The sequence below is a fragment of the Capricornis sumatraensis genome, chromosome X, assembly GCF_032405125.1.
Source record: "Capricornis sumatraensis isolate serow.1 chromosome X, serow.2, whole genome shotgun sequence".
NCBI classification, from domain to species: Eukaryota; Metazoa; Chordata; class Mammalia; order Artiodactyla; family Bovidae; genus Capricornis; species Capricornis sumatraensis.
In genome coordinates, this window is record NC_091092.1 from 121,916,354 (window position 1) to 121,933,740 (window position 17,387).

A 17,387-nucleotide genomic window follows, 5' to 3' on the forward strand; every position below is an offset into this window, starting at 1 on the left:
TTACTTTATTAAAAGCAACTTGCTTGTTGCTGCTTTTCCCCATTTATTAAACAAACTGAATAGAATTCAGAACACACTATTGAACAAAATGTAAAAAAAAAGTCAACTAAAAGCAATAAATCTATTTGTACACAGCATAAATCAATATACAGTATTGTATGTGAACGAGACTGACTGGCTTTTAAAATGATTTTTCTGCTTCAAAGCCAACATCTCTACAAAAGTCTGCCGAAGTATTATTAGGGCAGGCCAACTTCTTTATGATGTCGCATTATGTGCTGGTTCTTTTCTGAAGGTCTTCGGAACCCTTTCTTGCAGTACTCACAACGGTGAGGGTAGTCTTTTGTATGAATGGAAATAACGTGCCGTTTAAAGCCTGAGGCATCTGTAGTGCTATACTCACAGTACTCACACTGATACACTTTCCTGCCACTGTGTGTCTTCATATGCTTTTTAAGCTCATTCTGTTGCCTAAATCCCTTTCTACATCTCTTACACCTAAACGGAAGATCTTTTGTGTGAACTGAGAGAATATGGCGACTTAGAACAAAGGGATCTGCAATCTTAAAGTCACAATGTCTACACTGGTGCATTTTTTTACCCTTGTGGGCAGCCACATGTTTCTTGAGTTCTGAAGGCCTATGAAAGCCTTTATCACACATGTCACACTTATGGGGGTAGTCCTTTGTGTGAACTGAAATTATGTGTCGTTTCAAATCGCTTGAGTTCGAACTCTTGTGGTCACAATGCAAACACTGGTGTGTTTTGCTTTCTTGGTGGATAAGAGCATGTTGCTGGACCTCTTTGGTATCTGAGAAAGTCAGAAGACAAATGTCACACTTGAATGGCATCTCTTTACTATGCTTAGTTTTTACATGCGTTTTCAAGTTAGAAGAGTCTGCAGACCTATATTCGCAGTACTGGCATTGGTACGGCTTCTCGCCAGTATGGATTCGCATGTGCTTTTTGAGCTCTGATGGATGACGAAAACCTTTACCACACTCCACGCATATATGAGGAAAGTTTTTGCTATGGACCGCCAAAAGGTGGCGATTCAGTAACCCTTGTTCAGCTGTCTCATATTCACAGAATTTACATTTGTGCATTTTGTTGGCTCCTTTCTCCTTATGCACCATTTTATGAGTAAACAAAGCCCCAGCATGAGAGAAATGCTTTCCGCACTCATCGCATTCAATGGCCTTCTCCGCCTTGCTGGTAAGCTTGTGGCTCTCCAGGTGGTTGTGTAAACTTATCTTCTTGTTGGTAGTGTAATCACAGTCAGTACAGCGGTACTTCTTCTTGGTAAGGTGTTCAGGATGGTTTTTCATGTGCCTTTTCAAAAAACCTCTCGACTTAAATTTTTTCCCACAAATCATGCAAGGATAGACAGTCAAGGGATGTCCATCAGGGCCAATAATTATTGCTAAGAAAGGAAAAGAAAGGAGCATGAGTGATCAAACCAAGTTCTGTTTTGGTTTCTCATTATTAAATTTAGTAGGTCAGATTCTCTAAAAAAAAAAAAAAAAGAAGAAGAAGAAGAATTTAAAGTGTGTGTTCTGAACATTATTGGGCAAGTACTCCTATGTTAGGCTACTTGCTGCTTAACAATCCTTTTACAGTTTTTCAACATAAGAGATTAGCAGCCTCATCATGAAGGGAACCTGGTCTGGCAACTCCACTCAGTATGACTGTACCAATCTCACTCCCTTCAGCTTGGAAAAAATAAATGAAATAAATATGTAACTTTTACCAACTAGCAACTGAAGCTATACCAATTAAGAAATCGGTGGAAAATTACTGATAAAAAAGTTTCATAATCACAATTGCCGTTTTGGTTATTCTTAACATAACTTATGTCAATTTACAGTAAAGCTTAAAGATGTCTAAAAAATCTTAGTATGCAAATCAGCATATAAGAATAGACAGGAATATGCCACATGAACTGAAGTACTTGTCCTACTGCTCTGTAAATTATTCCTGCTTTATGCTGACATAATCAGATTCTTTAAATATGTTCATTTTTTAAAAAAGTTAATGCTTATAACATATCTCAAGGATTTCTTTGCATAGCCACATAAAATTCACCCAAGTTTTGAATTTTTTAAATCTACATTTGATCCACTCACTGTTGTTTTTAATCCAAGGAAATCATTCATGAATATCACTGAATTCTTAAAATTATATTTTTAAATTCAATACACAAAAACTCTATGTGGTCTAGCAACTAAAATGCCATCACAACACCTTTAAGGATACACACTAGAGTTTCATCTGAGAGCTCGCAAAGCACGCTGCGCTGTGGAACTCATATGCCCTCACCTGTTTGGTACTGCCTGGAATCAGGTCTTCTCCTTTTCTTTGGTTTTTGTTTAGCCAGTCTGCCAAGCCCAGCAGACTCATCTATGTGCAAGAGGGCACTTGCAGTGCCATTCCGGTTTTCAATTCCATCAGAATTATTACCTAACAATGTGCATTAAAAAACAAAATTATACAGTATTATAAAGAATTAGGGACTCTTTATTAACTATAACAACGAAAATAAGCCATGATACTCATGAATGACGGAAATTCCCCATTCTAGGTAATGGGTTTTATGACCACATCTATTATAGCAAGACTGTAAGAAATGCCTAGCTTCCATACCTAAAAAATATATGTCAGCATTTTGCCCCATGGACTCCCTTGTTGTCTCCCCAAACTGTAAAGTCATGGGCCACATATAATCAAGATGAAAAGTTTCAGCTTGAAAGCTTGTGTACTTCTTGCACTACTTCCTTCTACGTGATATACACATGAAGGAAATTCCTCTTAAAAATAAAGGCAAAAAGTAGACTTTATAATCGTCCTCTATTCTTATTCAAATAAAATAACCCTTACAGGATGCTGGTATTTCAGATTTGTGAAATGTAAGACCACAGAAACTGTTTTCAATCATGAATTCACGTTAAAGAACCAACTCAATCCCAAGAGTTGCAACAAGACTTACCGTAAGCTGCTGCCCATGCTATTGGCATGAAGGTTTTGATTTCGTTGTCATCCATCTGCTGCTCATGGGCGGCAGCAGCTGCTGCAGCGGCAGCAGCATCCTCCTCTCCTACAATCACTTCCATATAAACTTCATCTGCAATTTCAGCAACATCTAAGTAGAAAATTTTAGAAACTTCTGTGACCATGTTTACAGAGATCACATATTTTCACGTGAATTCGGTTAATAGACAAGTAGAAAGAAGGTTCACATGTTATATACCTAGAACACAGCTTTCACATAGCACTCAATCAATATTTGTTGAATGAATCATATATTTCTTGGCTTTTAACATAATTTGCTTTAAATTTTATCTTTCCATATTCTTTTCCATTATGGTTTATTATATTGAATACAGCTCCATAATTTGTTCTTAAAGCCATATTCTAAGCATACACAGTAAGTCATTGATGTTTCTCTTGGAATACAGCAGAATCAACAGTTTCTATAATACTGCTATTTGTTTCCTCCAGTTACTGGCCATATTAAAAAAAAAAAAAGAGCTACAGGAACATAAAATTCTCACCCACAAAAAGGCCACCTACTTACTTAAATCTTCATCTTCTTGCTGAGAGTCGTTGACAGTCATATAAACCATCTTTTCTCTTGGCACACGAATACTGTTATTCTGATCAAGTAGTTCAACTCCATGATCATTCTCAGGCTCACTCTCCACAATGTCTACAGTCCCACCTATCAGGGAAGATGACAGCTCCAAGAATCTATGTGAAAACTTCATTTCCACTTGTTTTACTTATTATATTTGCATACTTTTCTACTGCTATATTGGAATCCTCGCTTAAAAGGTTATTTTCAGAAAAGATTACAAATATTCACTGTCTAAACCACCAAACAGTAATTAGGGTGAAGTGTTTGATCAGGATGGATACTATGCTGAAGGTCTTCTCTTACCTAAGTCATCTTCTCCAGGGTCAGCTTTAAAAATGTACACCTTGATAACTTCAGGGCAAGTGCCATCTACTTTACAAGGATCGATCTCCGACTCTGCATCCATGGTCATTCCAGAGGAACCGTCATGTTCTATTTTGCCAGCATCATCCACTACAAAGGGCAGGAAATATATAATAAATAATAACAGCAGATATTTAAATAAAATGTTACCATTTTAAAATGCCCGTTTTACAAATATAATCCCTTAACTTGATTCACATAAAACTGGATGATTTTTACCTCAACAAGTAGACATGCAAAACTGATTGTAACAGGTACTGGAAATGTGGCTAACTGCTAAGATAGAGCAGGGTCACGGAGGGCTTTGTAAAACCAGGCAGAGGGGTTCAGACTTGACTCTGATAGGCAGGAGGTTTCACAGTCTGGTCAGGTATGACAATCTCTCAGGAAACTTAAAAACAGGGGCACCGCCAAGCAGGTCTACAGAATCAGAAACTGCAGGGGTGGGGCCTGACAGATTTAGAGGTGCCCTGCCCCAGGGATTCTGATCAGCAGTTCAAGAACTTCTACTATAGATAGTGGATGAGTCTCACAGAGTTGGCCTTGAGAAAGGTGGCTTCAAAGGGATACCACTTTTGAGTCTACTGCAATAATGCAAGAAGGCCTCAAAAATCAGGACAGGGGTAGGATGCATGGGGAAGAGGGCTATCCTTGAGTTGTATCTAGGACTAAAATTGTAGAACCTGGAGCCCAAATTAAAACTGAACAAACGGATCTCTTCCATTGATAAACCAGAATCTATTTTCATTATTTAGTCTTTTACCGAAGTAGAATTCACCTTCATATTTTCACCTTGAAAATGTGTCTACTAACTTAAACTATGAAATTATTCTGAATATGAAATATTACAGAAGTGATTTACTTTAAAAACAAAACACTTTGGTGGTCCTATTAAGTACTAAAAATTTCACTGTGATTTTAAAGATTCCATTAAAAATGAATTTCTAAAAACAGACAAAGAAAGCTTTCATAACATTGAGTCATCACACATATGATTTCTGCATAAGTGCCTCCTTCTAATGTTGTAATGAAGAACTAAAGTTTTAGAATAAGGCCTCTCCAAAAGAGAAGAGCATAATCTCTGGAAATTAAGACCACTTCTAATAATAACTATCATTTGCATAGCATTTTGCAATTTCCTTAGCATTTCTATATAGTTTTATTCCATTTGATTCTTACCTTTTCCAGAAAAAGAAAGGAAAGCTCTGAAATGATATGTGACTAGCCCCATCAGTTAATAAGTAAGCGGTGGGAGAAAGAGTGGGCAGGTGCCTGTTTTTAGAACTTAGACCTTTGTCCTCATCTTCAGATTTTTAAAGAAATGTAGGTTCACTATATAAAATTTGGTATTAAAAAAAATCATCAATAGTCTCACTAACCAGAGATTGCATCATTAGTAAATTTCCTTCTTAGTTTCTTTTAAAATTAATTTATTTTAATTGGAGGCTAATTACTTTACAATATTGTCAAGTCTTATGTAATAATCATTACAACCCATTTAGTATCTTAAAAGCTAAAGAAAAATTTGACTTATCAATGATCTTATTAGCAAAAGCAAAACTACAGCAAAATACAGGCGTACTTTACCCTTAGGTTACATTTTCTCAGAACTTTGTGGATACTGTTCCACTGTCTTCTAGCACTGAGTATTTCTGTGTGGATGTCCCTATAATACTTTATCCTCAAAGTTCCTAAACATCACTGTGATTATGACTTAGTAGTTTTATCATTTGGTCAACTTGAAAGAAAGATTTAATCTTTATTTCAGGAAAGTTCCTTGAAGATTCTAATCTTTATTTTGGAAAAATTTTTTCCATTATAAGTATTTTTCTAGTTCAGTTAGTCCCCTCTTCTGGAATTTCACTTATGTGCACTTGTCTCCTTTATCTGTCTCCCATATCTATCCATCTTCCCCATAATCATTTATATCTTTTTATTTTTAACCATTTCATTTTTGTGATTTTCTAAAGCCAGGTATCCCTCTGCCCCTCCCTGGTTACATACTGAGGCATATTTATTCTTATAGTTACTTCTATGGTGGCTTTTATCTTGATCATATTCTTACTTCTCAACTTCTGTCAGTTTACTATTTACCTCTATTGTCTTATAATACATTTTTTGAACCTCTGTATCTCGTTCTCTGTGTTTTAAGAAATCACATTGTTTGCAGTTTCATTGAGCCTGCAGGTCAGTGCTAACCAACAGAATTTTCTGTGATGATGAAAATGTTCTATATATCTGCACTAGCCACATTTGACTACTAAGCACTTGAAATGTGGTTGGTGCAATTTAGAAACTACGTACTTAAATTCATCTTGCAAAATATTAAATAAAATATTTCAGAGAGCTGAAGAACATGAATCTTCAAAAGGCTCACCATGCATGATAACACAACACATGAAAAAAGATCCACACCTAACTAAATACAACCTATGATCATATTTCAGACCAATGGGGATGAAAAGATGATCTGTAAAACTTTCAGGTGAAAAAGAAATATGTACAAAGAAATGAGAATCAAAATGGCATTAGGCTCTTAAACCAAACGTTGGATGACAGTGAAACATGCCATCACAAATTGTCAGGGAAAATTCATTTCAACCTAGACTTCCATACCTAACCAAGCTATCAGTTAACTTAGAAGTTCACTTTTAGACTTCCCTCTCTTATCTTCCTCAAGAATCCTCTTTCTGAGGTTAAAATTTCAACTTTATTATATAGCCTATAAAATGTTTCAAAGAATTGGTTATAATCTGATCTCCTTTAATTCTTGAAACTTTCCTAGAGAGGTTCAAAGGCTTTCTTAGTCTCTGTAGACAGAGACTTAAAGGATCAGAGCCATTCAAGTGCCTACCCTAAGTTACAGTCATCTCCAACATGTCATCAGAGATATAATTAGTGAAAAATATGGGCCAAATTACACTGAATTGGTCTAAAACACACCGTTAATTAAACCTAGTTAACCAAGAACTCCTTTCTTCACAAATTCAGGGGGAAGAGGAACGACTGCTACAATTCCACCCTATGCCTGCCTTTACCCAAAAATGCCCTGATGGGACAACAGGAAGGTTTTAAATGAAGCCAGTCCAGGGTTAGTCTTGCTAGCCCAATGGATGTCACCAACAGAGAGACTCTGTGTGGATGATCACTATGGCCAGTAGTTATTGACAGGCATGCTTTGTGCTGGAAGCCTGGTGTGCATGACCTCTAATTCTCACAACCACACTGTCGGTCAGGTAGTATTACTGCCTTTTCACAAATAAGACTTTAAAAAAGTGAAATCAGTAATTTGCTCAAATTCATACAGCTCATAGGCAGCAGGCATAGCATCCAAACTGAAGGAAGGCTGGCTGACTCTAAGCTACACGTGCTATTTCCACACACCACGCTGCTTCTCTATCATCCCTATGAAAGGTCAGGTATGTTCTCTCTCCCTCTCTCCTGTCTCTCCACTAACCAACTCAAATTATCCCATCAAGTAAGCAGAGATCTGTCCCAAGAGCAAGGTATCAGACAGTTTTTGTCTAGGGCTCAAGCAGATAAACAGTAAATATGAATCACAAGCCCAATCTGAAGCTCCAACTATATCTAAGACTTTCAAGATGTAGAACTTTTAACCCAATCTTTTTTGTGGTGGGGAGAAGGAAGGAACTACAACATCTTTATCTTATTTGAGCACTTTATCCCCTGGTGGCTCAGATGGTAAAGAATCCACCTGCAATGGAGAAGGACCCAGATTCGATCCCTGGATCGGGAAGATCTCCTGGAGAAAGGAATGGCAATCCACTCCAGTATTCTTGCCTGGAGAATCCCATGGACAGAGGAAACTGGCACCCTACAGTTGATGGGCTCGCAATAGTCAGACACGACTTAGTGCTATCTTTCTTTCTTTTGATTCAATGAATTCCTGAAATTTTTAATGAGAAGAATATTTGCACATCTGTTCATATTCTTCTTTGACCTATCAAGTAATGAATAAATATCACAGGAATTCAGATACACCACCATCTCTCATGAAGAGCATTAAAGCTGACTGCTAATAATGGCATCTCAGCATTCTCTATCACGGATAAAATCAGGCCATTCCTGTATATGTTTGGCACAAAGCCCTCTCAATCCTAAACTTCTGAAATCAATATAGGTTTTAAGTTAAAATGCAGCATAAAAGAAGTATCTTTACTGGGAGGCAGAAACAAGAGAAAAGCTAATTAATTACAAGGCATTCAGCTGGTTTGATTCCAAAGCCAACAGTTTAACATGATTATTACTTTGAAGGGAAAAGGGATGACAGTGTGGAGTAGAGGAAAACAGTGAAGAAGTGTCTGTGTAATAGAGAAGACAAAAGAAACTACCAAAAGCCACCATAACTAAAGCCAATTTAAAACCAATCCAACCATTTCATTACAGTAAAATAGGGGGATAAGAACTTGTACTAATATATATGTTTTTATATTCTTTGAGCTTAGGTGTGATATTCTATTTTAAAAGAAAGAAACAAAAAAAAAGTAAAATTGCATTTTATTATTAAAAATGTATTTTTATGTACATATATAAAATGTACTAAAATACAGTATAATAGCAGTTTGTATCCATTTGTATTTACTTTTTCAGGAAACATTAAATCTATATAAATTAGCAGAAACCCCAGGCCTACAAAAAAGATGATTATAAAGATTTTTTAATAAAAATTTTGCAATTCTGAGCTCTAATACGAGAATCTAGTACACTGTGTCAACCATTACTAAAGAAACTTCTGGCTTTTTGGATAACCTTCTTGGAAGGGTTGACTTCTTAAAAGGGTAATAAAGTGAGATGCTGTGCAACTAAAGGTCAAACCAATGACATACATTTTACTCCTCAGAAAACAGGTTTAAGGCAGGGCAGAAAATGGAAAGACAAGTCAAGAATGGAGAGTGCTTTCTCTCCATTGATGGAGACAAAGATTCTTGTCCCCTCGAAAAGCACAATGAACCCAACTCCCTCCTTTCTCCAGCCTTGCCCTTGGGTTGCCTAGTTGTGGGATACAAAATCTGGCAGTTATATTTAAAAATAGCATTTTCATAGTAAATAATTCATCTTACAAATAAACTTAAGTCTCCCAAGCTCACCTGGCCCCTGCAGTTCAGCAATCAATCTTGTAGGCTCTTAGCTTCCTATCCTGGCCCATCCCCATAAGATAAAGGTCTTTGCTACTACCCTTCAGCTCCCACCCAACCTCTGCAGGTCCTTCTATATTAGTAGGTGAATTTGCTACACAGAGAAAATAGCTCCCAACATTCAAACACTCCTTTTAAACTCACTGTCTCAGGCTCTCCAAATTTCCTGAACCTTAACTACCTCTCTCTCACTCTTCCTTTCTAGGACTCACCTATCAGCTTTCCACTACTGCCCTGAAACCTACTCTATTCCTCTTCTCTGGAACCTGCTCCACCTGTTAGTTCTTCCTTTTTCTTCAGTCCCTGTTCAACAGTTTGCGTTCTGCACCTATAAACCTATAAATGCTCAATACACTTCCACCATCCAGCCAACCATCAAAACCTGTACTCATGCTTTTTCTGTCCCTTCAGTGACCAAAATGGCAATTTATACAAACTGCTTCACCTACTCCACCACTTGCACCAGCTTCTCAACCCATTATAGCTTATCTCCTCTATGTCCTCTCCACTGGCCCATGCTTTATTGAAACTATTCTAATTAAGATACCAATAACTTGTTATTATAATTTTTTTAGTTCCTTTCCATTTACAGTTATTACAAAACATTGGCTATATTCCTCATGTTGTACTATACATCCTTGAGCCTATATTATACCCAATAGTCAAAATAAAAATTTTTTTACAGATGGTAATATACATGAGGGATAGGATGGGGAGTGAGGTGGGAGGGGCGTCCAGGATGTGGGGACACATGTGTATCTGTGGCTGATTCATGCTGATGTATGGAGAAAACCATCACAACATTGTAAAGTAATTATCCTCCAATTAAAATAAATTTTAAAAATGAAAAAAAAAATTTTTTTAAATTAAAAAATAAAGTTGCCTTTCCACAAAAATAAAAACAAAGGCTCACTGAAAAAGATACCAATGACCTCTTAACTACCTAAAGAAAATGGCCACTCCCTCCTCAGTGACTGACACTCTTAGAAATTCTTATCTTTGACAGTGTTAAAAACACTCTAAAGATTTTTCTCTTCCTCTTTTTCCTAAACCTTCCTGATTTTCATGGGCTCTTCTCTGCCTACTTCTTAAATTCCCAAAGGATCAATACCTGACATTCTTATTTGATAAGCACTTTCTGGGGCCCACCATCCATTTCCAGATAGGACAGGATACCAGCTATATAATCTCTTGTCCTAAATTTCTTCCTCTCTAGTCACAAACTCTCTCAAAAGCACCAAATTTATATTTTTAACTTCCACAGAAACATCCACCAGATTGTTCCCAGCAAACAACCCAAACTTTAAACAGGTCCTAAATCACTTTCTTTCCACTGAATTTATTCCTCCCAGGTAACAGCATAACCAGGCAGTCATCTCCCAAGGTAGAATACCTTAGGGTCCTCCTCGAATTCTTTCTTCCTTAAATCCCTACCCCTAATCTATCACCAAATCACATTCATTTTACTTCCTAAACTCTCTTAAATTGAACTTCCCTTCTATACTCCCACTATTATGAAGGTACTCGGATCTTGTCTCATCTAGGAACCATTTCAACTACTCTCTACCACTAACCTCTCCTCACCTATTCTTACTCCATAGTACTACTAGGATTATCTTCCTAAAATAAATTCAAGTTTCAAACAGGGTATTAATATTTTTCCTTGTCAGAATGCCAAAAGTTAAAAGGGGAAACAATGTCCTATGCTGGTCACAATGTAGGGAAATGGACATTCTCATAAACTTGGTGGGTGGAGTTAGTATTAGGGAAACTATCAAGGGAAATATAACCAGACTTGTAAATATGTGTACCCTTTGATCCATCAATACTACTTCTAGAAATGCATTCTAAGTAATTAAACAGAAAGTACACAAAGTTACAAGTACATCCTAAGTTCCCATTATTCTCAGAAGCAGCCAAGACTTTTTTTTGACATACTATACCATTTTCCTGGAATGGCTCCCTCTCATCCATGACCTTCTTCATCTTGTTAAACTAAGAACTCATCGGTGAGTTCAAAGGTCAGCAACTCCATTCTGTCTCCACATTAACTTAGTCATACCTCTACATCATAGTGTGACCTATCTTTCTCTCCCACTGTAGACTGCAAGCTCTCCAAGAACAATGGTTTTGTGTGTTTTTTTATTTAGCATATATCCATATTCTTGGGTTTCCCAGGTGGTACCATGGTAAAGAATCCACCTGCCAATGCAGGAGACACAAGAGATGTGGGTTTGATCCCTGGGTTGGGAAGATCCCCTGGAGAAGAAACAGCAACCCACTCCAGTAATTTGGCCTGGGAAACCCCATGCACAGAGGAGCCTGGCAGGCTATAGTCTATATTTGCACTATCTACACAAATTTCTGAAACACAGTAGAGGCATAATAAACGTGTTGGAGTGAAGGCATTTTTCTTCTTTTCACAAAAACAATTCTCTGATTTCCAAAATCTTAAGAACTTTTAAAAGGTATTTCCTAAAATGCTGGTGGACTCCAACATGTTCTATTAAATTAAATGTAACAGGTATTCAAACAAAGCAAACAGTCTCATAAATTTATATGAGCAAATAGTCTGTGAGTGTTGTCTGAATTTAGTTCCTAAAGGCACAGGAATTTCCACACTGGGTCAGAACTGTGGTCTATTCAACTGTGGATTTTATCTCTGACAGTGGCACCAAGAAACAGATTGTAAGACGACACAGCTGTCCTCCCAGATGTTAGAGGTGTGTTACAAAACAGTTACTTTTCTTCAATAATCTAGTATGAGTCTGTCACATTTGAAATGTTTTGGAATCATCTGTTTAAATACTATGCCAGAGCTCTTTCCCATGCTGTTATAATAAACAGCATTTTACATACTGTATACGTACGTAAGTTGGAGAAGGCAATGGCACCCCACTCCAGTACTCTTGCCTGGAAAATACCATGGATGGAGGAGCCTGGTAGGCTGCAGTCCATGGGGTCGATAAGAGTCAGACATGATTGAGTGACTTCACTTTCACGCATTGGAGAAGGAAATGGCAACTCACTCCAGTGTTCTTGCCTAGAGAATCCCAGGGACAGGGGGAGCCTGGTGGGCAGCTGTCTCTGGGGTTGCACAGAGTCAGACACGACTGAGGCAACTTAGTAACAGCAGCAAGTAAATAAGTTATTATATAAGTAGTACTGTATATTCATATACAAGAATATAAGTAGTTTGATTACACATTTTTCTCCTTTTAAGTTTCAAGAGGGCTCCTAATTCTAATAAAGGCTCATAACAACCTAACCACATCCTTCATGATTTCACAAAGTTCAATTCTATTCCTTTCCACTTTTGTCTTTCTAGACAAAAGAAATTTCATCTTTCTATTGTGTCCTTAAAAAGAAATAACTCTATTCTGTATCATTTCAGTTTTCTTAAATTTTGAGTTGTCTTCTAGGGTCCAGACTGAAACAACAACGAAAAAAGGTCAATGAGATTTAATTTAATTTTACAGAAGTCAAGAATATATCCTCCCAACCTAAGTTAGGAAAGACAACCTTTGAAAACACCTTTGACAATCACTGCACCACAAGACTTACAGGAAATCATAAGGTAGTCCTCACAGTTGCCTTTGTCATCCTCCTGCTGGTCCACAGGGATCCCGTTGGCATCTATGACTGCTTCTGAGGCACAATCTGCTACCAATACTTCTTCTGACACTACATCGGCTGTCAGAGGATCAGTGACGATTTCTGCCTCTACTACGCTATCATGAACAACGTGTTCAACGTGTCCAATGTCAGACACGTGTATGGATTCACTGGTCAAGACGTGTTCTGGCATAGACATTGAGGCTGAAGTAATATCAGAAGCTAAGACATCATCTGGGACTGTGCAATGTGCTAAAGACACTTCTTCTGTTACATCTGAGTCCAGCACTTGCTCAGGAATGATGACTGTTTCAGATACATCTGCTTCTTCCATGATATCTGGACATTGAACATCTTCTATAACAACGTCCTCGATAACATCTTGGATTACAACTGAGTCTGGGTCATCGGGAACAAAGTTATGCACAGTTATGTCTGAATCCACAACATCTGAAACAAAAACAGTTTCTTGTACTTCCACAACAATTTGATCACCATCCATGTGTGTAGCGTCAGCTCCTTAAAAAAATAAAAATTAAAATCACAAATTTCAGGTAGACCTGCATGACTACCTCAATTAATACAAATGTTACTTAAGTTCTACCAGGAAAACAGTCTAGAGCTCCTCAGTTGTCTCAAACATTAAGGCAGATTAAAGAAATAAAGAGGGAATCTATTTTTGAATCATATCAGAAATTAGAAATTCTTAACACAAGAATTTTTATACTCATCCCAAATCAACCGATAAGGAAATAACAGAAAAGCAAATTGAGACAGTCACACAAAAAAATATATTCATGAAAGTAATTTCCTAGGCTGACTAAAATTAAACCCATATGTACAGATACTTGAGGGATGATTATAAAAATTAGTAAGTAAAGCAACTTCAGGAGGTAAATATACCATTTCCCTCACTATGTTTTTCACTTCTTTCCCTTCTTGCTCCATGTCTCTCTCAACTCATGTTTTTTCTTCTTTTCATCTCTCCCATGTTTTCTTTTACTTCCCTTCCATTTTTTCCCCTTTCTCCTGTTTTGTTTGAGGACAATATCCCACCAATATTCTCCATTTATGACTACAGAAATTCAGAAACTATCTTCTGAATCTAGAATATAAAAACGATTGGGCCATAAATAAAACCAGGGCTAGAAGGCCACAGTTATAGAGAAAAGACAACTGATTAAGGAGCCTCTGTGGAAAGGTAAGATGAATAAAAGTGTAGCTGCTCTGTAGCAGTGGAGGGTAAGGTTAGTTGGAGCAGGGCCTGACCCAACCTCACCAGGGTAGTCTGCCTCCATCCAGCTTCCTCCCATCTTCCCATATCCCAATCCCCCAGGCAGTTCCTCAGAATATAAGAAACCCTATTCTAGTCCACTCTGCAGTTAATGAATGAAGGTAGAGGGTTGAATCATTTGAAGCCCAGTGAGATTAAATGACTTCACCAAGATCACACAGTTTGCACAGACTATGGTGCTCAGTAAATATTACTCTGAATGAATGCCACAAATGAGAATCAAAATCAGATATCCTTGCCAAAAACATAATGTAAGACAAAACAAATCCAGTATCTTGGCTCCTGATCCAGAGAAAAGCAAACAATATTTTATAAAAGTCTTACCTAAAAAGCTATTCAGTCGATTAGTGCTTCTGGATGTGACTCAGACCAAGCTGAGTCCAAGCAGCTGCCTAACTCAATGACTGTATCAATGGCCAGGCCCGCAGAGACACACAGGGCTTTTTAAAAAAATTTTTTAACGAACACAAATAATCAACAAGGGCCAAAGAACCTTTAAAAATGTAAGACATCTTAAAGCCAGTTAATATTCATTTTAATTTTAATTATTCCTAGAAATAACGAAGTGTTTGCTTTAATTCCCATAGAACTCACACAAAATGTTTTATACTGTTTTCAATATTCTCAATGTAACATCAAGTAATAGAGCACTGTAATCTCCATTTTGCAGGCATGAAAATGAAAGCATTTAGTGGCAAGAGTACCGGTTAAAAAATCTAAACCACAGGGCAGGATTTGGACACTTATTAGTTTTGTGACCTTGGGCAAGTCATTTAACCTCTGAGTTTAGGTTTCCTCATCAGTAAAATGAGGACAGTAGTATCTGCCATGCATACCTCACAGGACTGTTGTGATGATCAAATGGGAATATATGGGAAGTGTTCTGAAAAACTGTAATGAAAGGTTTCATTATTATTAGGACATATGGAAATGGAGGCCCTGGCAGATTAAGTGACTTGCTCAAAGATAAACAAACACCATAAGTGTTAACAATCAGGGCTAGCAACAGCCCTTCAATCTACCCCTCAGCCCATGATCTAGGCTTGCATGCGGCAAGATTAAGCTAGTAAATAGCGTGCGTTTTTCTCCAAAGAGCTTAGTCTCTCCTTCAAGCACATTAATTATACTTCATGTTCTAAAGAAAGAATCATAACTTTGCATTTATCATTATCAAGCTGAAATTACCAAAGGTGAATCAAAAGACTATCCCATATTGTTAAGAAAAATACATAACCCCCCCATTAGATTTAGATTAAAGAAAAGTTAAAATTAAATATTAATATTTAATTTCCTGATAGTTAATTACTATTTCCTTAATATACTACAACAGTCATTTCAAGTCCAATGGAAAACTCATTAACATTTTATTTATAAGGGCTCCTAGTTAATGTTATATAAAACCATTTTACATTATAAAACCTAGCATAATCACTTCACTATGTTATATAATAGGAACCATGAGTAATTAAAAATTGTGAATACTTTATTCTATTTTTAGGACTTCATAAATTTAATTTTCCTTGAACAGTTTGGGGAGTGAGGTAAGATTCCATCTTCCTGAAGCAAATGGCTCCTTTTGTTACCTTGTGAGAGAGAGGATTTTAAAAGTAGGATGGTGTCAGAAAACAGAGTGCCTTAGGTTTATACTTTACCTCCTGGATAATGGGAAACAAAAATGACGAGATCCATATGTTATTTTATGATGAGTACTCTGATTGCTGGGCTAGCCAAAAAAGACTAAGGGGAAGGAAAAGAATTTAAAAGTTACTGAAGACTAAGAATGAGATGATAGAGTTGGTCTATGTGGAAGAAAGTAGAATGAAGAGATGTAAACAAGGAATATCTTCAAAGGAAGAACTTTAATAGTTAAACTTAATGCTATAACTGAACTATACACTAAGGTTTGGATCCTGTTGCTGTTACTGACAAGAATATGAGTGATGGTTAAGAGGGAGCCATATTTTTAGGCAGGGAAATAATAATGTACTCACTTCAACATCTGTAAGTTTGACAGGATAATAAGATACCTAAATGTGAATATCAACGAGAGCATCTGGCAATTTGTCCATTTGACAACCAACTCCAAATCTGGTAGTTGGGAAGTGGAACAACCCAAATAGTTATACCTGTTGTATCAAAAAATGAGTTTGGTTCTTGTGGTTGTAATTCAAGTCCATCTTCATCCATGGCCTTTAATTTTCATCAGTCACAGCTCCTAAATTAGGGGGGAAAGTAAACCAAGCATTAGGTTTTTTATATCATGTATTAACAATGTCATATAATATTTACACTTCTGAAACACTCAAAATTATGTGACAAATGAATACCTATCAAAAATGTATCTAGGTGAAATAAAAGAGAAAAGTTAAAATTAAATTGCCAAAAACATAATGATATATGGGCATCTATATGGCAAACAAAGGTAGATAAATCAAAAAACCAACTCAGCCTAGACTTTCTGAGATACTACTTACATACATCATACATACAGCAGACATCCTGATGAATTCTGATACATGCATAAATCTGTGTAATCACTACTCTACCTAGATCAAGAAGAGAACATTTCCAGCATCCCAGCACTCTTGTCTCCTCTCAGTCTGTAATATTCCTCACTCACACAAGGTCAACTGGCTTTATTAAGACTCAAATCTGTAGCTTACTGGGAGGAAATTCCTGCACAATTGTCTTATTACTTCTCTAAATTTACGTAGTCTGCTATCTTCCAACCAATACATTAAACAACAGTTAAAAATTCAAAGTGTGTAATTGTAGCAAACACCCTTTAGGATCTCTGCCTACCTTAAAATGACCTCTTAACTAACCCTCCAGTCTAGAGAAGTAAATTCCCACAGTGAATTTATACTCTCCTGGCCATAGCTGATTGGCACTAACTATAAAACAGTACAAATAAGTTCATCTTTGAGCACAATAAAATCAAAGTCCTATCCCTAGAATTGAACCATGAGCAAAGGTCACTCAGTCTATCATTCTCTCTCTCCTCTCCTCATGGCTGGAACATAGAAGGTGAGGAAGACTATTTACCAACTTCAGCTTAGACTAGTGAGATAAAGTTTACAAATAAAAAACAAAAAGAATCCAGTGAATGCCTTGAGAAATAGAGAAGAGGGGCAGGGAAGAGAAGCTTACCAATAATAGCTTTTTAGCTCCTGGTTCTAGATCTTTCTGAGGTCCAGCTACAGTCTGCCTTGAGTTTTGCAAGCCACCCCAATGACCTTAATGCTCCCTTTTCTACTTAAGCCAAAAATTTACAACAAAAAAATTAACCAATCAAATAATATACTACTTAATACTAATCACTGCT

General features: G+C 36.9%; 1 protein-coding gene across 2 annotated transcripts; it reads right to left on the minus strand.

Annotated features, from left to right (window-relative positions):
- Window positions 1-239: 239 nt before the first annotated feature.
- ZFX (zinc finger protein X-linked) lies at window positions 240-16,249 on the minus strand. Of its 2 annotated transcripts, XM_068962253.1 has the most exons (7): window positions 16,189-16,249; window positions 12,718-13,287; window positions 3,938-4,087; window positions 3,575-3,718; window positions 2,987-3,139; window positions 2,320-2,460; window positions 240-1,423 (listed from the first exon to the last, which is right to left on the minus strand). In XM_068962253.1, exons 1-7 carry the CDS (start codon window positions 16,247-16,249, stop codon window positions 240-242), a joined length of 2,403 nt encoding a protein of 800 aa, XP_068818354.1. The 2 variants fall into 2 exon arrangements, with proteins under 2 accessions (XP_068818354.1, XP_068818355.1); XM_068962254.1 differs by lacking the exon at window positions 2,987-3,139.
- Window positions 16,250-17,387: the final 1,138 nt, after the last annotated feature.